Source organism: Daucus carota, chromosome 6 (genome assembly GCF_001625215.2).
Source record: "Daucus carota subsp. sativus chromosome 6, DH1 v3.0, whole genome shotgun sequence".
Classification (NCBI taxonomy): domain Eukaryota; kingdom Viridiplantae; phylum Streptophyta; class Magnoliopsida; order Apiales; family Apiaceae; genus Daucus; species Daucus carota.
In genome coordinates this window covers 38,627,534-38,649,140 of record NC_030386.2, presented here as the reverse complement: position 1 = coordinate 38,649,140, position 21,607 = coordinate 38,627,534, and the positions used below count along the sequence as shown (strand labels likewise).

At 35.2% G+C, this 21,607-nt stretch overlaps 3 protein-coding genes and 1 non-coding gene across 5 annotated transcripts; 1 reads left to right on the top strand and 3 right to left on the bottom strand.

Annotated features, from left to right (window-relative positions):
* Positions 1 to 759: 759 nt before the first annotated feature.
* On the bottom strand, positions 760 to 964 carry LOC135147405 (U2 spliceosomal RNA). The gene has a single exon (XR_010284983.1). It is a non-coding gene; the product is annotated as a U2 spliceosomal RNA (small nuclear RNA).
* A 576-nt stretch (positions 965 to 1,540) lies between these two features.
* LOC108227197 (uncharacterized) lies at positions 1,541 to 9,490 on the bottom strand. Its single transcript, XM_064080221.1, has 30 exons — positions 9,210 to 9,490; positions 8,965 to 9,110; positions 8,843 to 8,882; positions 8,578 to 8,723; positions 8,121 to 8,197; positions 7,641 to 7,763; positions 7,440 to 7,542; positions 7,314 to 7,351; positions 6,919 to 7,017; positions 6,757 to 6,843; positions 6,522 to 6,674; positions 6,334 to 6,405; positions 6,147 to 6,268; positions 5,932 to 6,045; positions 5,790 to 5,835; positions 5,614 to 5,693; positions 4,632 to 4,838; positions 4,387 to 4,532; positions 4,194 to 4,270; positions 3,707 to 3,829; positions 3,537 to 3,639; positions 3,420 to 3,457; positions 3,253 to 3,351; positions 3,078 to 3,164; positions 2,856 to 3,002; positions 2,613 to 2,684; positions 2,423 to 2,544; positions 2,052 to 2,165; positions 1,904 to 1,949; positions 1,541 to 1,799 (listed from the first exon to the last, which is right to left on the bottom strand). The coding sequence occupies exons 1-30, from the start codon at positions 9,338 to 9,340 to the stop codon at positions 1,716 to 1,718; spliced, it is 3,042 nt and encodes a 1,013-aa protein (XP_063936291.1). The 5' UTR covers positions 9,341 to 9,490; the 3' UTR covers positions 1,541 to 1,715.
* Positions 9,491 to 13,485: 3,995 nt separating this feature from the next.
* Positions 13,486 to 14,070, bottom strand: LOC108226340 (uncharacterized). Its single transcript, XM_017401283.1, has one exon. It carries the CDS (start codon positions 14,068 to 14,070, stop codon positions 13,486 to 13,488), a length of 585 nt encoding a protein of 194 aa, XP_017256772.1.
* A 3,220-nt stretch (positions 14,071 to 17,290) lies between these two features.
* Positions 17,291 to 21,495, top strand: LOC108224599 (uncharacterized). 2 transcript variants are annotated; one of them, XM_064079986.1, is made up of 3 exons: positions 17,291 to 17,901; positions 19,626 to 19,813; positions 20,626 to 21,495. In XM_064079986.1, the coding sequence occupies exons 1-3, from the start codon at positions 17,385 to 17,387 to the stop codon at positions 20,971 to 20,973; spliced, it is 1,053 nt and encodes a 350-aa protein (XP_063936056.1). In that variant the 5' UTR covers positions 17,291 to 17,384; the 3' UTR covers positions 20,974 to 21,495. The 2 variants fall into 2 exon arrangements, with proteins under 2 accessions (XP_063936056.1, XP_017254758.1); XM_017399269.2 differs by having other exon boundaries at positions 17,293 to 17,901; positions 20,446 to 21,495.
* The last annotated feature ends 112 nt before the right edge of the window (positions 21,496 to 21,607 follow it).

Below are 21,607 nucleotides of genomic sequence, written 5' to 3'. Positions count from 1 at the left end.
AATCTTATCATTTCAATTTTTTGGGATGTCTGTATGATTTTTGTCAATGTGGGAACCTCGTCATCTGGCTGTTCAGAACAACTGTTGGTGATTCTCAAACATTACATGCCAGTCTAATACTCCCTCCATCCCAAATTAGATGAGCTAGTTGACTTTGGGTACGTAACTTGCATTGACCGTCTAGTTTCGAAATTAAAATTTTAAATTTTTTTTATTTGTAAGCGAAAATTTCATATTTAAATTTTTATTTGCAAAAATAATATTTTAAAACACGTAATGTAGCTATGCGGTCAATAAACTTTAAAGTGCGTGCCCGAAGTCAACAAGCTCATCTATTTTGGGATGGAGGGAGTACAACTAAACTTGCGAAGGCGCCCACAGCAGTCCATTAATTACCATTTGAATGCATAAGAACATAAGAAATTGCATCTGTCCAGAGGACTTCTATATAGGTGTCCAGTTTTTTTTTTTGAGAAGTTGATTTGGTGGGGGTGTCCTTAAGGCAAGATTAATCCATCATATATAAGGCATTTCTTGGACTTTCTCTTTAGGCAACTCTCAAATAACCCAGTAGCTTGCTTTTAATATGAAGGCCATGCTATGGCTATGGTCGTTTCGTTCCAATAAATCGTTGCCTCTGTTTAAAACAGCTTTGCAATGTTTTAAATTTTGAGGTTTAAAGAGACAAACAATGTCTTCAAGATACAGGGTATTGTTTTTTAGAACCAGCTTCAGACCAAAAATTAGTAACTAGATTTGGTGGGGTGTGCCAGGCCAAAGCTTTAGTGCAACGCTCAGGCGACACTCAAAGAACCCAGCAGCAAGCTGCTGTGACGGAACTTCCCCATAAAAAATAAATTTAATATCGTGTGAACCGATGGCCCACATATCCGATGTTAAACGGATAAGAACAGATACTACACTTGATCCGGAAATCATTGATCACACCCAGCCTGGAAGGAATTGCTCCTGACGTCGAAGCATGATTAGCTTCTAAGTTCAAGGCAGGAAAATGATACGGCAGCAGGTCATTATAGACATTAAACCACCTGATTCTGTAACAGTTCCTTCCGGACTAACAAAAAGTTGCAGGGTGGGTGTAAAACAAAAAGTTCTGTAATACAAGCGGTTTCTCTTGGGTTCTCAGTTTTAAAACAAGAGGGCACAAGGTAATCCATCTCTTGTTTCGTACTCCTTCCGTCTCGTTGGATTGTTAACGTTACTTTTTGACACGTTTTTTAAGACCTCTTTAAATTATAGTTCCACGATATTTTTTTTCTGAATAAAAGTTTGATGTTTAAATTTTTATTCAAAGAAAAATAAATGAAAAAAATATATTATAGAACTATACGTTATCGAAGCCTTAAAATACGTGCAAATTAACAACAACCTCATGGGACGGAGCGAGTAACATTCTTTCTAACAATGGCATTGTTGACATTGTACAAAATCTCACACATTGTTTGGTCAAGAAGACCTCAACATTTTTTGGGACAAATCACCAACTAGCTATTTCATTCTAATTGGACAAAATCATAAATTTAATTCAATAACTGAATCAGTAGATTTTTATTGGTCCATTTAGAAATTTTAAATGGGTACTTGCTGAAACAGTACAAAAACTGAACCTTGAGCTGTTAATTTTCAGCATATCACAAACTTCTCTGAGCAAATATTGTATAAGTACCCTGTGTGCCCAAAAAGACGGCATTTTTTTATAGAGGTTCGTCGAATAACCATCTTTCCGCCATGACAAAACATTCTGCAGGTTTGTTTTCTGAAGCTGCATGACCTCCTCCCTGAAGTAAAATCATGATTACCAAAAAAAATTAATGCTGAATATATTCAAATGAGAGAAAAATGATGTATTGATTGAATGGACTACAGCAGAGAGATATCTTGCCTTGACAGTAGCAAATGTCATTTTGTTCGAGTAAGTCCTTGTGTAACTGCAAAAACATAGATAACCGTAATCAAATATTCTTGATTGTAGGTCTACTTGGTATTGAATACTCATATATAGAATTAACAGGCAGTGGCAGAATACCCACCCTGCAACTTGATCTTCAACAATCCATTGCCTCCATTCGTCGATAATAGAGTAGTTTAGCGCTCTTATCCAAGCTTGAGTTGATAGAAATGGTACAACAAAATCATGGTCACCACTGTTGATAATTAAACACATCAATTAGGTGTGCGCGATCAGTTCTTTTGAATGGAGAGATTTACATTTAACTTCTTTCAAGAGCTTTTTGGTGTAATTTTGTAAAATATCAGCACTAATTATATAGACTTTCAGTCCAGGCCTGTACATATACTCTGATAAGTATTCAGTATATCAGAACAGTTGGTTTTCAGGAGTTCCCCGAATTAGTTAAGACCGACATTTTTGTTAAATATCATGTATAGTGTATGAACCAACCTGAATATAAGAGATCTATAACCCTTTGTGCTTAGATTTGCATGATATGCTCTAACATCCAGAACCGAAATTTCAAAAGCCAGAGTATCCTGGTTGCATCTTGCCCATGTTCCTACAGTACCCTGGATGAAAGTTGCTCTTTACTCTAATTTCCTAATTAATCAAGTTAAATATTTCTCTGGTGGTGTACCTTTCTAATATGCAATGCTTTCTGAACACTCTCATCATTTATCCAGTAAACAGAAAGCAGACGTGCTTCGACCTGCATTTTCATATATTAATTTTGAGGAGGCGAAGTTTTATTACTATGTAATTTTACTAATTTTATAATAGTTCTGGGATTTGGGGTGACAGCCGTGGCTTGAAACCCTCACCCTCGGATACATTAATTTTTATTATAAGTGAGAATGTACAAGTCAAGGAGGAAGCATACATGACACTCAGTCTCTGCAAGTAATGTTTTTCCAGATCCATCTATAATTGCCCTTTTCCAATCAGACAATGATCTACGCGGCTCATGCACTGAATCTTCGCCACAGGCTTTTTCCAATATTTGTTGCTGATTAAGACCATCGGTGAGCTGAAATCATAAGCACATATGAAATTGTTAACATTAGTTGCAATGTATTACCAAACTTAAGCATTATAAGCTAACCTGATTGAAAGTCTCTAAACTGCGTGAACATTCTGCACTGTCAGGATCAGCTTTCTGATCATCCAACCCACAACTTCTCCTCAGTGACTAATAAAGCAATCAGTAAAGTTTTATTATGTTATTGACATTTTTTATACATTCATCCAATAATCTGGAGCTGTGATGAGTAGAAGACCTCATAAAGTTCATCTGATATAAGTCCCATTCCATGCGAAAAGGGAATTGAAAAGTTTGTCTCAGCGCGAAATGTAACTGGATTTCCTGCTAGGTAACCCTGAAATTTCATATCAGAAGCACGTATTACGTCTTGAAACAGAATTATGTATCACAAAACTGACAAACCTTAAAATTAATAGACGGTTCAAGGCCTGCTTCATTTCCTACATCAAGATAAAAATTGTATAAAAAAACAGTGATACGATTCTTCTGTTTTCTTTATGAGAGTAAATTCAAGCTTACCATCTGAGATCATTTGAGAGATAACTGCAACATATACTCCAGCAAAAGAGTCTCCCGCGACATAGAATGGATTTAGAAGGAATTCACTGTGACCAACTAACCACTGCAAAACAATTCTATTAAATTAGTATTTGATGGAGAATCAAGGTTTTCAAGAACAGACTCCTTACCTTTCTTAAAAATTCAAAAACTTGAGCATATGCTTGGGTGTCAGTAGAGCGAGAAGCAGTGGCTGTTCTGCCATAGGAAAAGCCAGTACCAACTGGAAAGTCCAAAAATATAATACTCGCTCTCTGAAAAACAACGTGCATTGCCATTCTCATCAGTAAAAGTTCACATATACAGCATAAGAGTTCAGGGGTCTGTAAATTATTCGTTAATTTAAGCACAGTATCATTAAATGTGAACTTAAAAAAGAGAGGCTGATTAACCTTCTGTCAACCGGATGTAATTAGAAATTAGAACCACTGTACTTAAATGCTTTCATAAGGTTTTAACTCATGGATAGTTTTTATAAACTTAAGCATCACATTAAGCATTTCTTCAAAAGATCAATTAGCCAGAAAAGAACTATTATCAAATAACTTGATTGTTAAAGAAATTTTTGGAGTTTAAATTACTACAAACATGGGTAGAAATCTAATGCGCGAATCACACCTTTGTCCAGGAGTACGGATTTAAAATAAGAGTAGGAAAAGTCCCATCGTATTTTTCTTGCTCAAAATTCAAAGGACCTACAAAATAAATTAACATTGCCAAATTAAATAATTGATTACTCTAGATATGAAGCGAAGAGTCAGTACGTTTTTTAAGAAGAGAATTTGAGATATGAAGAAAATCATCTAGATACCTATCTGATAAGCTAATGCAGTGAAGGAAGAACAGCCAGGGCCTCCTGTCATCCAAAGAAGAAGAGGATCCTCTCTAGGATTTCGTTGTGACTCGACAAAATAATAGAACAGCTGCACATCCTCTGATTCACCTACTCCCACATACCTGGCAGTGCAAACATCATCTTTCTCAGACTAGTTCACAGTAAAATACATCAGCATGCAATGGATGAAAACACACGCACACAATAGGCTAGTTGCTGACCCTGTTTGAAACCGAAAAGGGAGAGGTCCTCGGAAACCAGGGAGGAATTTGATCACAGGTGAATGAGTGTCTTCAGCAACCACCTGGGAGAACATACATTGTAGGATTCCAGTAACAACAAGCAAATAACACAACTGATATGCTGTACTGCTGATACGTGCCATATTTAAATGTTTTTTATTTTCCTGTTCAATGCTTCTGCTATTACTTCAATATATACTATTATCTGAATCCATTTGTGCAGTTCCCTGGTTTGTCATTTTTTCACCACCGCAGCCTATTTAATTAGAATGTGATCGATAACTAACGACTAACGCCTTGTTTTGTACCGTACTTTCATTAATTGATTATTTTTGAAATATTTGCTCAGAATTCAGATATATATGGTCCACTGGCCGGAAAATATTTACTCACCTTTATGGTATGCAGCAACCTTCCTTTTAATCCACGTTTTCGATATGCAGCGACCTGCAATTAATATCATTGTTCAAACCAAATCTTGATGCATTCTTCATGTACAAAAGGGTAGATGGAAGTTTGTTTACATCAGTTCTGAGCAAACGTTGAATGGTAGTTGGAAGTATTGGGATCCAGATTTCCATGTCTTTTTCATCTCATCGGTCTTTGTCCATTAATGGATAGTTTGAACACGTAACGATAAATGGAACCAGAAACTAGTTTTTAGATATTTTTATTTGAAAAACAGAATTGATCAATTCAGTAACGAGCTCTTAGGAATAATTTCAGAAGTACTGATCCAGGCCTAAGTGCACTCGCTCGAGTAGAAGCAAGATCTGTTAACATCTTATTCATTCCGTATGTGTTTGTCAATTGAACTTAGCCTTATATTCAGAAGTTGTACTTTTAAGATGCTATAGTAAAATGAAGTTGCAGCTGTTGCTTTTCGCATATTATTGGAAATAAAACTACATTTCATATCAACTGTAGAACTCCGGTTTGCTCAGTAAACAGAGAGTTTTATAGAGGTTTATTTGAAATCCATCTTTCGAACATAGCATAACATTCTGGAGGGCGGTATTCTGGAGCTGTATGACCTCCCCCCTGAAGAAAAAAGAGAGTATGCATGGATCAATTATATGAAACAAATTATTAACGAAGAAATGCTGATGTGTTGACTAAAGCGGATAAATTTGTTACCTTCACAGTAGCAAATGTCATTTTGTTAGAGTAAGCCCTCGTGTAACTGCAAAGCCACGGAACCAAAATTAATCTTTCTTGACTTACATCTACTAAGTTCTCATTGATCATATATAGATGCAGCATTTAACGCAAAACCCACCCAGCATATTGGCCTTCGACAATCCAGGGTCGCCAGTCATCAATAACAGAATAGTTTAGATCTCTTATCCAAGCTTGAGTAGATTGAAATGGCACAAGAAAATCATGGTCACCACTGTGGATTACCAGTAAAAAAAAATAAGTGTATTTGCGAGAAAGGTTTGTCTGTGTGCTCATGGCCTTTGTTAGAATGTAATATACAACGAATGAACCGACCTGTATATGAGAGATTTATAACCCTTTGCGCTGAGATTAGCATGATATGCCCTAACATCCGTGATTATCATTTGAAAATCCAAGCTATCTCTGTTGCATCGCACCCATGTCCCTATGGTCCCCTGTACGAAAGTTTCTGTTTATGCTATTTTTCTTTGGTATTAAATAATATATCAGGGGATCTTACCTTTCTGATATGCAGGGCATTTTGAACTAGTTCATCATTAAGCCAGTGACCAAAAAGCCAACGCGCGTCGACCTGCAAAACAATTGTTTGCTCAAAATCCTGATGTCTTCTTTTTGTGCTAAACAGTGAGCAAAAACTAAATTAGATAATGAGTGAGAGGAAAATACAAGCCAAGGAGGAGGTCATACACTACAATCAGATACCGATACTGCAGAAAGTGATGTCTCTTCAAATCTGTCTGTAAAAGTTCTTTTTCCATTAGACAATGATCTCCGCAGCTGAGGTGCATCTCTGGGACAATTTTTCTCCAAAATGTGGTACTTGTTAATTCCATTGGTACACTGCAAAGAATATATATTTAAAAAAATAATAATAAACATCAACGATGGCAAGATTCACCGAACATGTGTATGAGTAGCTAACCTGCTCAAAAGCCTCTAAACCACGAGAACATTCTGCACTGTCAGAGTCTGATTTCAGATGATCGAACCCACAACTCCTTCTCAGTGACTGATATTAGTAATCGGCAAAGTTATAATTAAGCTATTGTCATTTATAATTGCTAAAAACTGGAGTTGTGCCAACCTCGTAAAGTTCATCTGATATAAGTCCCATTCCATGAGAAAAGGGGATTGAAAAGTTTGATTCAGCAGCATATGTTATAGGATTGCCAGCTAAGTAACCCTGAAATCGCACGTCAGAAGCAAGTGTTAGGAACTTTGTGGATGGTTCCCACTCAAATTACAATTTTTTGGCCATTTTTCTGCAGTTTGGTTTTTAAGACATTAAAGAACTTCTAATTCTATGGGAACCTGCCATGTTTGAGGAATTTACTGTCTTGAGTTTCTGAAATACTTTTTCAATATGTAGTCTATTAATGGGATCAGCTTCAACTGTGAATAATAACAAATTCTGATAGTTCTGCTAGTCTAGATCTCGACACAGAGTAAATATCATTATATGTCACAAAATTGACAAACCTTGAGATTAATGGACGGTTCAAAACCTGCCTCGTTTCCTACATTCATAATGATCAGATACTTGTGATAAAAAATTCTTAAACTTTTACAAATGTTTTTTTTTGCCAGAGTCTGATGCAGGCTTACCATTCGAGATCATTTGAGTGACAATTGCAACAAATATTCCAGCGTAAGAGTCTCCAGCAACATAGAAGGGATTTGAAAGGAATTCAGGATGACTAACAAACCACTGAGAAATTCTTCTATTAGAGATCATACATGGTAAATGACATGCACATTTCAACTTACACAAGAGCAGAATCTAGCTTTCCATGGAAAATACCTTACCTTCCGTAGAAACTGGACAGCTTGAGCGCATGCTTGGCTGTCAATCGAGCCAGAAGCAAAGGGTGTTCTGCCATAAGAGAAACCAGTACCGACTGGCAAGTCCAAAAATATTATACTAGCAATCTACAAAAAAGGTGAGATGCCGTTCTCATATCAGTTATGTTAATGTTGTATATGTAATCTTAAAATCTAGAAGTTTGCTTGGCTTTTTTAAAGTTTAGTGCACAAGACTATCTTTCAAATTTCGAATTTGAACCTGTGGTCTAGCAGATATCAAGTAAGCACTCGACTATCACACCAAACACAATCATCAAAAGGCCAGAGAAGAAATCTAAATAGTTTAATTTTGTAGAGATTCGTGAAATCTCAACTACTAAATCTTGTGAAGGAAAGCCATCAGAAGAAATTGTTTAAGCGAAACTTTATGTGCGCTGCTCATATTTTAGCAGTCCTATGATAAGTGAGAACAAGCAACCCCACCTTTGTCCATGCGTTTGGATTTAAGACCAGGGTAGGCAAAGTCCCGTCGTACATCACCAGCTCAAAATATATTGGACCTGAACTTGTGCACGAATATGATCAGCAACTCAGCGGCATAGCATCAGCTATTATGCCCTAAGCAGAATTTAACTACACATTGTATTATCATAAAAGCTTTCATAAAAGCTTCGACACAGGAGGATTTGGGAGGCTCCTGGCTAGTGGTTATTTCACGCAACATAATGTAGGTATAAAGTAAGCTTTGCCACATTATAACAATTAGCTAGGGCTCAAACAGAGGATCTTGATTTGTAAAGTACAAAAAAAGCTGAAAACAAAAAATCAATTTTTTCTTGCTCAACCAGGTTAGCCTCCCCTGGTTCTGTCCTGCATCAAACTCTAAATAAATATGTATATTTTCAATTACGCGTCTTGGCAGGAAAAATCAGTTTTGTACCTACTTCACTAGCAAGAGCAGAGAAGGAAGAACAGCCAGGGCCTCCGGTCATCCAAAGAATAACAGGATCCTCCTTAGGATTTCTCTCAGACTCGACAAAATAATAGAACAACTGCACATCCTCTGATTCATCTACCCCGACATACCTGAAATACAAACATCGTCATTATCATGAGAAAAGTTCTTAGTATTACATAATTACATAATTAGCTAGGGCTCAAACAAAAAATCTGTTGATTTTTAAGCACAAAAGATGGCTGAAAACAAAAAATCAATTTTTTCTTGCTCAACCAGGTTAGCCTCCCCTGGTTCCGTCCATGCATCAAACACTAAATAAATATGTATATTTTTAATTACGCGTCTTGGCAGGAAAAATCAGTTTTGTACCTACTTCACTAGCAAGAGCAGAGAAGGAAGAACAGCCAGGGCCTCCGGTCATCCAAAGAATAACAGGATCCTCCTTAGGATTTCTCTCAGACTCGACAAAATAATAGAACAACTGCACATCCTCTGATTCATCTACCCCGACATACCTGAAAAAACGAAAATCATCAATATCATGAGAAAAGCTCCCAGTATCACATAATTTCATCAACATGCAACATGCAACGCGTAATCACACAGTGGCTGACCCTGTTTGAAGACGAAAAGGGAGGGGTCCTTCGAATCCAGGGACGAACTTGATCGTCGGAGAATGAAAGTCTGCTACTACCTGATGAGTAACATATAACAAAAAACAGAACAGATAGACTGTACTGGCCATTTCTACCAAGTTCCAAGTTTCCAATGTTGTTTACTTGTATAATTTCATCATTTATATCAATTCATCAGGAGCTTACTTGTAGTCGCTGAAAACAAACATCATTTTCATAACCTAGCATTAGCTCATTACAGTCTTATCTTATTACAGTCACTGAAAACAGACAATATTTTCAATTACTTAACATAGGGTGAATTGAAAATTTCTTCTTTGACTTATCCTCTTAACCTGTTTTTGCTAGATAACTTTTTCTTTTAACTTATGTTCCTTTAAAAATTCAAATTTTGACTAATCTGATTTTTGTGCCATCTCATTTGTTATTTTCAGCAAAGTTAATATTTCATGGTTTATTTATTTTTAAAAAAGAGTTTGACTGATTGTGCTGGGTATTTATATACTCACAACCATTTATTAATTACGAGGATATTGGAGATTACAGAAATCAAACTTGAATTTCTTTCAAAATCTCGTAATATTAGATAAAGGTATTCTACCAGAATTATTATATTTTAACATATAATTGTAGTATTCTGTTAGCTGTCCACAATCAATGCATATTTCCATTTTCAGTGTATTATCACCTCAACAGAGGTTGTGTGCACGGTCTGCTTCCCTGTCTGAGTTAAATTTAATGAGGAGTAGAGGAAGCAGCAGACACTCGGCGTGCCTATCGCATCAAGCGTGACCAAATTTAAAAAATGAAAAGTATTTTGCGATGGGCGTTGATTTAAATGCGGTTGTATATTTAATATAAATATAAAGAGATTCTTGAAACTCAAATTACTACTGGAAAAGACAGTACAAGAAATTAAATTTGTGATTGTAAGAGCATCTCCAACGGCGTTGGCTATAATCGTTGGCTAAATTGGACCTGTAATACATTATGTAAAATTTGCTGAACCTGTAAGACATTTTGCTACAATGATACTGGCTATATTGGTTGGCTATAATTTAAAAATAGTATGTTATTAATATTTTAAATTGTTAAAATAGAATATATCAGTTCAATATGGTAATAAATGATGTACAATCTTCCTACAGATTTTCTTACAGACCTGTAGAGGTTCGACAAATTTAGCCATCCATATGAGGTTGGCTAAATTTATAGACAACAGCTCATCATGGTTGGAGTTGAATTTTTAGAGCTGCTGGCTAAATCTTTTTATTTTAAGTATGTCAACTCATCTTTTAGCCAAGGGCTTTAGATGGTTGGAGATGCTCTAACACTATAAATTTGAGCAAATGCAGCGGAATTTAGTCCCCGGTTTATCGACCACATTTACAACCGATCAACTATGTGTAATTTGCAGATATTGCATTGATCTAATATTGATTTGCGGCACATTTTCGATTTGGGTAAGAGCAACTGATCGTATTATACACATTTTGTATTAAAAATGGACCAAAACCATGATGAAAATGATTTGTCCAAAACATTTGAAAGAAAACTTGTTCAAGTAGGCTAGTAAACTATATGATCAACCAAGCCAAAGAAGCACAAAATGAAAAACCAAGAACAATTCAATTAATCAACATATATAGATGATCAAGCTTTAAAAACACACTAACAATATTTGTTCATCTAAAACCATAGCTCTTACTTCTTAAACACAACCCTTCTATCTTCTTCACACCATTGCTACTTCTAATCTCTTCTACCTCCTCTTCTTCCTCAATTTTCCCCATTGCAGCACTCCTGTAACTCTTCGAAGACACCCCTCTTAACGATTTCGATTTACTAAAATTGTTCCGTTCCATCAGCTCCTTGAGCTTCTTCACTTGCTCCTCCTTTATAAGTTGTTCCAAGTACAAGTCTATACACAATTCCATGTTACTAGTAGAATAAGCTCTGATAAAATCTCTTAAATCTTCGTTTCAACGACTAGAGGATCTTGAAGTGACACGTGTACTTGAGCTCTTCGACAAGCCTCGATTTGAAACTGATCTAGGTTTCTGAGCAACTTCCATGATGCTGTTTACGTACATTTCTTTGCCTTTGTTCAAAACCCTAATAGGCATCGTGAGGATCTTTATCAACTTCTTGTGGTTGCATGTTGTTTTCATTTTCTTGAATTATTTATATATTCGTGCTTATTTGAGATTGAGGGTTCAAATCTTGTTAGAGACAAGACGGAATCTTGAAGGAATGATTGAGGGAAAGGAAGGGAATTAAGCTTTTGATTTTGGATAAGAAGAGTGAGGAAGGCTGCATTCTTATAGCATGTAGAAAAGAAGGATCATGGAACTTGGATTTATATTATTTAATTAAGTTCAAAGATGAAATTGTGTTGATTTTATTTAGTCAGGGATAAAATTGTGTTGATTATCACATGGTAACACACGTTTTTAATGATCAGCTAATTACAAATGATTAATGTTGTTCAAGCCGGCTAGTTTGAAAGTCTAACCATGAACAACATACACTATAACAGTTACATGAGTGAAGTCCGGCCGGCCGAATTTTATTTTTATTTTTTAAAAGTTGTCTTTTATTTATATCAGTTATGTGTAGAGTATTCTGAAATTCGCATTTATTAAAATTTTTGGTTAAATTTGATTACCTTTTTTAAAAAATAATTGATTTACTGATTATATTCTGATTGGACTAAAAATTTATGATTAATAAAAAAAATCTTAATAAATTTTGAATGAATAGGTCAAAAAAAATAATTAGTTCTGATTTCCGATTTATACAATTATGATTGTGTATTATAATAAAAATAAAAATATTATATTTATTGTTAAAGTGAGGCTTAAGGTGCTCGCAGCTGGTTTTTCTTATTATTTCGAAAGATGAGTTTTATTTCTGTTAAAAGCACATGGAATTTATTTTTTAATGTACGTATCAGTTGAATTTAGTTAGAGATACAACCAATGCAACGTTCAACGTTCCAATCAAGTTATACCATACCTGTATTTAAATATGTGCAACAATTATATAATTGTGCTGACTCACTGCACAACCATTTACGACAATCGATCTATAAGAGGGACAAATAATTAAACAATTAAATTACTAATAATCATGTTGAAGAAACTTCCAGGTTGTTTTAATTTATTAATTAATCATCATTCAACCACTCCCACGAGTCTGACTCTGACACCTGCAAGTAATTAAATATGGGAATATATCTATCCGCTAAATTTCGCCAATCTAAAGTTGTAAATGTGTGTTGCGCCAATTAAGTACAAAATTCAATTGTTTTTGGAAACATTGACAGGATTATTTTGTTTTCGGTTTTTCTATGGTGTGCCCATGGGCACATGCTAAGCGCGGAAAATTTTGTGCTTGGATCATTTTGATTGGCTCCTATCTCATGATAATGGTGGACCCCCTGCAAATACACCAACCACACCAATCAAAATCTCCCAAATACAAAAATTTCCGCGCTTAGCATGTGCCCATGGGCACACACTACCCAAACCGTTTTGTTTTTAATACTGTTTGATTGGTTTTGATGATGCAAGATTCCAGATTATCATATTTTGTTGGCCAGTTTTCGACTGAATTTTCTATCGGGTATTTTTGTCGTTCGAAAATATATGATCATATATTTAGTTGGAAACAATTTCATATATTTTTATTTGAAATAAATTTGTATATGTTTTCTATTGACAGATGAAATAAATTGAAAAAAAAAAAGAATCAAATTTAACCTGATAATATTTTTATTATATGTTAGGAATTTTACATGAACATCAAACTAATAACGAGTAGCGTTACATATTCTAAATTTTCTCCATTTTTTTTCTCGAGCTGACCTGATGAATAAATGATGAGTTTATTTGAATAATTTCTATGTATAAATGGATCTTAATTATTATTATTGATATAAATGATATTAATCTAACATTATGAAATGTAAATTGAGAAAAATAATTGAAAATGATTTTTGAGATATCTAACATTTTTTATTAATAACGTCTCAGAAATCAAATCATAATCCGAATTGACGAGCTATAAATTTTGAGATACCCAACTAGATTCTAATAATGATAAATTCTCTTTAATAGAAAGCTGGGGGATAAAATTTGACTGAAATTTTAATCACCGAATCAAACATTTTGTAGTTACACAACAGCTCGCCAGTTCCGAGCAAAAGCATGCACGAATCAAACACTAAATCGATATCCCCGATTCAAGAAAATCAAAACACGAGCGAACTATTTCTATTTCCGGCTCCAACAGCGTGACTTCTGCTTCTCAACATCACTTCCGGCGCTTTCTTCACTCCCTCCTCAACTTCCTCCTCTTCTTCATCGAATTCGCAAGCCTTACCTTCGTCGATTCTCCCCAACCCAACACTACAACTCCGCGGAACACCTTTAGGCATTTTCGAGTGCACATTATTTTCCGCTAAATGATCGTTGTATAGTTTCTGCCTGCTCAATTTTTGCTCTTCGATAAGTTGTTTAACGTACCCTTCGACGTCCAAATTCATGTTCCTATTGTCGTGACTCGTTGAATTTGCGCGAATTAATTCGGCAAAATCATCGTTACCGTCGTAAATTGTGGATCGGGTTGACGTGACACTAGTGCTAAAACTTTTTGGCAAACCGGACACGGCTTGTACCGGTTTAACGGCCCCCTTGTTGCTGTTGCTACTGCTGTAACGGGGCTTTTGAGCATAACTCATCATGCTTTGCACGTACATATCTCGGCCTTTCTTTAGAACCCGAACGGGCGTCGTTATGATCTTCATCAACTTGTTTTGGCTGCCTTTGGTCCTCATCTCGAGCTAAGTGTGAGTGCGGGTGCTGGTACGGGATTGAAGCAAAATTATTAAATCGGAATCGGAAAAATTTATCCGAGAGGTTGTGTGAAATGTTTGGAGGGCAAGTACTATTTGTAGTATAAGAAGTTGCTGAAAGGATTGGGATTTTATATATGTGGAGTATGGGGAAGGAGTGTAAATGACTTTTCCACAGCTCACCAAGTAAGAAAAAAAAGACAATATTCTGTATTTTTTAAGTGCCAATAATTGTGATAAGAGTGAACATGCACGTTTTAATACTGCTCTTTCGGGTGACACGCACAAGTGGGCCAAAGTTGAAAAATAAAAAAACTCGAACTAGTAAATATATTAATAAAATAAGCGAATAGATTTAAATGTAAGTTGGCAAGCGTTAAAATATTTAGTTGTTAACTTACTCCAACTACATATATACTGGACTTTTAGTCAAATTACATTTATCTGCAGAGCTAGGTGCATTGCACATCAACGATCATCAAATATTATATATTAACGGAATTAATTTGGAATAAAGAAGTGCTACGAAAGTAAGCAAATAATAATATATACATATAATAATTATTCTGTAATTTTCTCCGTTTATATATAGTCAAGTAAAAGAATTGTTTTTCTATGAATTATCCTTAAGCTGTCATGACTCGTGAAGAACATGATAATTGAGTAAAAGAATGTAATCATATTGTATGCAGAACATGAACAACACGTTGTTTTTACCTTGTTACAATTTTATTCATTGATATGATTTATATTTTATAATAGATATATCTAAATTTTAAGATACACAACAGATAAATAAATTATAAATTTAATATACAATAGTCAAATTTGATATATATTTCTAAATCTAACTCTAAATATTAAATTATCCTTATTAAATTATAAAATGTCAGATTAAAACCACGCAAGAATTTTATATTATTTTATGATAATTTTGTCAGGATTAATTAGGAGCTATAGAGTGATGATAGAACCTTACACGTATGCTGCACATGCTATGTTGTTGAATTTGTGTATTTGTGTGTGGAGCCCGTGAAGTTAACAGACATCTATCTAAATTTCTGGCTCAGTTAGACAATTATATTTGTCTTTTTTTGAAGGTGTTAAGAACCTAACCTCGGCCCTCGGGAGCGACAGGGCCGCCTGCATAAGCATCCAGACTATCGTAGTACTACTAAATTGACTGAAAGTTTAAAATCGTAAATGACTAAAGATCCGGACTTTAAGTTAAGACTAAGTGCTGTAAAAAACGGAAATCAGACTAAATCGGACTTAATCGGTGAAGTCACGGAAAAGGGATTAGTCGGTGATTAATTGAATTGATCGGGGATTAATCGGATTAATCAGTGATTAATCGGAAATTTAATCAATTCGGCGAGTTACGGATTAACCGGTGACTAATCGCGATTAATTACCGATTTTTAGATTAGTCACCAATTTTTAGAACAGAAGTCAAGACAAACAAGTTTATTATCAATTTTTTCATATAATTTACGCAAATCGAAACCAGAAACTAATCACAAATTAAGTTATATATTGTATCATTGTAAGTCGCTTTGTAAAAGAAAAATATGGGTCTCTTAGAGTGACCGAAGCCCTAAAGTGCTCCATGATCAGAAGAGAACAAACGAACTGGATCGATTCCAGCAGTTGCAGCAACAAATAAACAAAGACAAACAAGTCAGATCTGAGTTCTTATTTGTTTCAGCTTTTCAGTGCGCAAATAATTCTCGTGTCATTACAGATTATTGGTGGCCGCGAAAGAATCTACCCCGTAAAGATTTAATGTATGATTACTGTTGAATAATATAAGATTGTGCTGGAACCTTACTCTACCGTTCTAAATTAAATTTTAAATAAGCCGGTTACTTATGATCAATTCCGTCCATAATATATATACTCTATCAGACATCTCGTAGCACTTACTGCACCATGGGATTGCATGTTTCGAAAATGCTCACATTTGCATCAGGGAATTTAATTACTAGTTATAGCAGAGCAAGGGATCGATTTCTTAGAACCTGCAGAAACGTTGCTTATGCTTCAAGTGCATCAATAACCTTATGCAAATGGGCTGATAAAAATGACTGCATGCGTTTCAGATTGCTTACTGGGAAAGGTCACTTAACTAATTTGTATTCGACCAAGTAAAAGGTTGCTAGTTGTTGGGACTTAAAAGTTAAAACTTAAAAGCATGCCCCCAAACACAAAGGCCCAAGCTTTATTGTTTCCTGGCCCAGTGCCCAGCAGCCCAGGTGTCATTTTACTCCGTATTATTTACTAGATTAGTAATATTTATTATTTTATTATATATTTTAATATTTAATATTAGTATGAAGATAAAATTATATAGGATTAATATGTGGTTTTATTGGATGTGAAATAATTTATACATATGTTTGGGTTGGTATAATTTGTGTGGGCATGGATATTAATGACAGATTTTGGTTATGAAGTTTGAAAATATCTCACCCATTTTGACTCTGTTTTACATGATTTAAGGGTCATGTAACTTTTCGCAAGGATTTCAAATATACAATTTGTTTTACAGTTTGAAATCAATAGAAAGTAAATTAAAAGTACACGAGAGTACCATAGAGAGTAAATTAAAAGTACGAGCGTACCATCAGTAGAAGTCAAAAATGCGATGGTACCATTGAGAAAAGCTAATTCTATGAGTGTACGATCAAGAATTTCTCATATTATTATTTCAAGTAATTATAAATAACATGATAAAGTATCACATGGTTAGACAGATTGTGTAGGTTTTGAGAACAATATTTCAATATCTCATGAATTTTGATTTTAAATATTTAAAATAAATTAAATAATATCACAAAAATCATCATCTTATGAAATATAAATAAATTCGTCAGTATTTGGATATCATTGGATTATAACAAATTCTAAATAATTGAATATCGTCGAATGCTAAAAGTATAATTTAAAATTCTCATCGAAATCACCCGATTTTATAATATAACTCAAAATCCTGATTAAATATCCGAATTTCATATAAGCAAAGTATTTTGAAAACTCAATTACCCAATGTTTCGAATATGCAATCAAAGATTCATACAAAATTACAGCACAAAAAATCACGATTTCTTGTTTAAATAAAAAGTAATCGTTTTTATTTAAAAAGGAGACAGACTTTAATAATTTCGATACAAACTTTTTGTTTTTACCTGATCTGATGATCATATTGATTTGAACACTACATACATACAGCAAACTTCAAAATCAAAAATTCCAATTCATTTCTTTCTCTCTCCTCCACCTCCGCATCCACAGCCATGTCATGGCTCGCTCGTTCGATCGCCACCTCTCTCCGCCTCGACGACGACGACGCCAATCCACCTGATTCCGACAATTTCGCCGAAAAAGTCGCCGCCGGAGGAACCGATTCCGATCGAAGCGACGACGACGAGGAGTACGCGGACGAGCAGCGTGGAGGAGGAATGAAGGAAGACTTATCGGAGTTGAAGCAAACCCTAACTCGTCAAATTTGGGGCGTCGCCTCGTTTCTAGCGCCTCCGCCGCCGCCTCCGCTACCTAATCGCCATCAGAGGCCCGATCTTTTCGCCGTCGATCGGGATTCGGCGGTCTCTGATGAGGAAATTGAAGTGGATTCGGCGAAATGTAGGAGCGGAGGATATCGGGATTTGGGGCAGATGTTGCCGTTTAGATTGGAGGATCAGATTGGAGGTGCGGTCGGGATTACTGAAGAATCGCTGGCTTTCGCTAGTAATATTGCTCATCATCCCGAGACGTGGCTCGATTTTCCGCTATCCGAAGAAGATGACATTGATGGTATTTCCTATTTCCTACGTACTTGCTCGTAATTGCCTAGTTTTTCGATAGTGTTATTAGTTTAATTTAGTTTTTGATGTGCTTGATTGATTGTGGGTTGAACATTATAAGTTTGTTATGAGATGCATAGTATAATTATGTAGGTTCTGATTTAAGTGGTGAAGGTTTTTTCAATACGTTGTATGTGATAAGAAACCCCTTTATTGTTATGTCGTTCAATTAGTATGGAATCAGCTTTTTGTAATTTGAGCTGCAATTTTAAATTTTGTTTATGTGCCATGTAAGGTGAGTGGAATTGGGTACATTAGGTGGGATCAGCTGGTGACTAGAATTTGGTACATTGTTTAGGTGGTATTAGCTGTGTTTACGAGCTGTTCATTCTTTGACTTGCCAAAATGTGCAGCTGAGACTGAGACTGTATATATAATACTAGCTAATAACTTCATGAAAATAATCTATGAAATCATAGTAGGGCCTACTTGATAAAAAATTTCACCAACTTACTATGAATGAATTGTGTAATCATGAATATTATGTGATATACCTTAAAGGCCTAGAGAGTTGTTGCGTGAAGGTTTTGGAGTGTTCTAACTGTTACATAAGTTCATGTTCAAAGCAAAAGGCAGATATAATTTATGACTGATTAAGGTTTTGTAGGGGACTGCAATTTGTTTTTTCTAGCTTGTATGTGTCTTAGGTTTTATGCATTCTACTAAGCTAGAACATGCTAGTTTTTCTGACCAATCAATGTGATTGATTGTGTGAGTGATGCGGAACGTAAAAGGTTATGTAGGACAAGAGAATAAAGAAGAAAAAGTTTATATTAGGCTCAGATGTCTTTCTGGTTTTTAAAAATTTGTTGAGATTTGGATTGTTTCTTGCGTTATGGTTTCTTTCGTTGCCTTGATACAAAATTCAAATTTCGAGATGTGTTTCTTTACACATCTCGAATTGGAGATTAAGAATTTTTTTAGCACAATTTAGTTACATGATAATAGGATTATATATCTTCTATGTTCTATCAGATTAGTTATTCTGAAATTGGAGATTTATAATTTTAGTAAGGCAATATATGGAGAAGAATTTGTACAAGTCGCATAATTGTTGCTATCAGGTATGGTACAAAAGTTTTAGGTAAATATGTTAACATGGTGTGTGGTATATAATTGAAAAACAAGAATATCGTAACTTATTATTTATCTTGTTTTACTGTGTATAGTCATACAGGTATTCCTGTAGATTACAATATAAGAGGATCAAGTAAAGCAGCAACAGACTTGAACTGGGTGAAATAAATGGATGTTCTTTTGTTGATGTAATTACCTTTTCTAACTGGAAGATGATCATTAAAAGTTATTTCTTTAAACTTATCCTAAGCCTTGAAATCTCCTGAATCAGTATTTACTTTGGTAATCTATATCTGTGTTTTTTGATTTTGTCCTTGTACCGCATTGTATATATCTGTTCGGCGTCTGTAATTGTTATTAGTGTGCATGTATATTACTGTGTTGTGATGAAATAGTCAATCCTTCAGGATTCGTGCATAGCCTGCTGGCGAAGGTTTTAAATGCTCACTTCCCCCTTCATGTATGCTTTAGAAACCACTCAAATCACCAAGAGAAATATGTAAAAAATATGAAATAGTCGCCTCTTATAACTATTCCTTTCTGCACTTCATTTTATATATCTTATTCTTCAACATATACAACTTTTTCCTGTTTCAGATTTTGATATGTCTGATGCACAATGCAAACATGCGGAGGCTGTTGAGCGTCTAGTGCCCAGATTAGCTGCTCTCAGAATTGAGCTTTGCCCTGTTCACATGAGTTGGGGTTACTTTTGGAAGGTCTATTTTGTTCTTCTGTACTCTAGGCTCAACAGACATGATGCTGAAATGTTGTCTACCCAGCAGGTAACTTCTATATGGCATTAGAATTTCATGATTTCTTTTGCCTAAATTTACTGTTAAATGATGAATGACTAACGCTCATCTATTTGATATAGTATGCTCTGTCCCTAGAATCAACGATGCATTTTCTTTATTATTTTGCTATATATGATATGATATATCATAGCATAGAATTCCTAATGTTAGGATTTTTATTTTGGTTAATTACTACTACTTCTGTCCCTCCAGGTTATTTTAACATTTGGGACAGAGGATTCGGCAAACATTTTAAGGCTCCTATATAATATAGTTTCATAAATTATTTTCTTTTAAATAAAAATTAATGTTCAAATTTTTATTCAGAAAAAGTAAATTTCAAAATTAAGTTATAAAACTATATTCTATGTACACCTAAAAAAGCGTGTCAAGTAGTGAAATTTTTTTGCAAAGAAATGAAAGGGACGGAAGGAGTATGACGGTTAATCTATCACCTTTTTGTAATATGTAACTGTAATAGTATACAAGACTGCAGTTATTTAAAACTCCTCATCTTATAAGGGTTTCATTTTTTTTTTGACTTGGAATGGAACCTTCTTCCTACTAAAATGCTGTTGACCAGCAGATCCTTATTGTTTGAACTACCAAACTATTTGCAGCTTGCGGAAGCACGATCTTTGTGGATGCAGGAGTTGCAAAAGCGTTTAAAGCCAGAATCATTTCAGATTAGAAGTAGTACTTTATATGAAAAAGAGAGTTCTTGTTCGTATGCTGATGATTTTATTCCCTATTCGCCCCGTTTCCGAAAGTATACGGATAACTTGACATCTTCTTTTCAGCCTGCAACTTGTGCGGCCACAGAATTGGAGATTGAGAAGTATCCTGTTGTCAGTTCCGACAGTCCCATGGTTGACAAGTCTGTTATCCGAGAAGAGTCAGTGACCCAAACCAGGGAAAAGGGAGCTGTAGCAGGTCCATCGTCTAAAGGATCATTTCGGCAATTTGACGACGATGACGACGGGGATGCCTGGTTGGAGCAACAGTCAGTTGATGGGTACTGTGGGCCTACCATATTTTTTGGAACTGATGACGATGTGTCATTCAGTGATCTTGAGGATGACTGTACCACGCCAATGAAATCAAAATCTCCTGTAAAATATTCAGATGTGTCACCAAAAGCCTCATGATATTTGCTTTATCCTGTTGAAGCTGTTAAATTTTGGAAGTGTCCAACACACAGTTCTGAATAACAGGATCAGAACCAAGCGCAAGCACAGGCAAAAGCTCGATGCTCAGTGTATGCACACAGTAATACAGTGAGCATTCTTGCATGATGGTAACAAAGCACTCAAGTAATCTTTGGCAGGACAAGACGCAAGCTTGTCTTGGCAGTGTGCAGGTTGATCTTCAATGTTCTCGATGACAGTGGTCGCTGTAAAATTATTTTTTTCAAGTTTGGATAGCTGGTGAAATTTTGGTAATTCGTTGCAAATTCAATTAAGTATATGTTCTGTTTGGATAGTTACACCATACAAAAGTATAGAGCTCAAGTTCAGCGTGGATTTGTGGACCAGGTGGTGCCTGTAATGGTATCTTTTCCCCTGTTGATATGTACAGAACACATGATGAACTGAAAGAAAGCTTCTCTACTCTTTCCTTGTATTTACTTGGGTTGAATTGTAATTCATTATAGAAAGCGATGATTCTGATGGGGGTTAGGTTTTGAGTACTTTATTATGCAGTAGCATGATTTTCGTCGAGCCATACTATTTTGACCAGTAATTAACCTTTTGGCAATTGCGTCAGATATTCAAATTCAGA

Coding starts and splice junctions, on each gene's coding strand:
- LOC108227197 (XM_064080221.1), bottom strand. CDS start 9,340: ATGGCCAGTACAGTCTATCTGTTCTGTTTTTTGTTATATGTTACTCAT. Junction 6,844..6,918: donor TATCAGATGAACTTTACGAG/GTTGGCACAACT, acceptor TACTAATATCAG/TCACTGAGAAGGAGTTGTGG. Junction 3,352..3,419: donor AACCGTCTATTAATTTTAAG/GTTTGTCAGTTT, acceptor ATGAAATTTCAG/GGTTACCTAGCAGGAAATCC.
- LOC108226340 (XM_017401283.1), bottom strand. CDS start 14,070: ATGAGGACCAAAGGCAGCCAAAACAAGTTGATGAAGATCATAACGACG.
- LOC108224599 (XM_017399269.2), top strand. CDS start 17,385: ATGTCATGGCTCGCTCGTTCGATCGCCACCTCTCTCCGCCTCGACGAC. Junction 17,902..19,625: donor CGAAGAAGATGACATTGATG/GTATTTCCTATT, acceptor TTCCTGTTTCAG/ATTTTGATATGTCTGATGCA. Junction 19,814..20,445: donor AAATGTTGTCTACCCAGCAG/GTAACTTCTATA, acceptor AACTATTTGCAG/CTTGCGGAAGCACGATCTTT.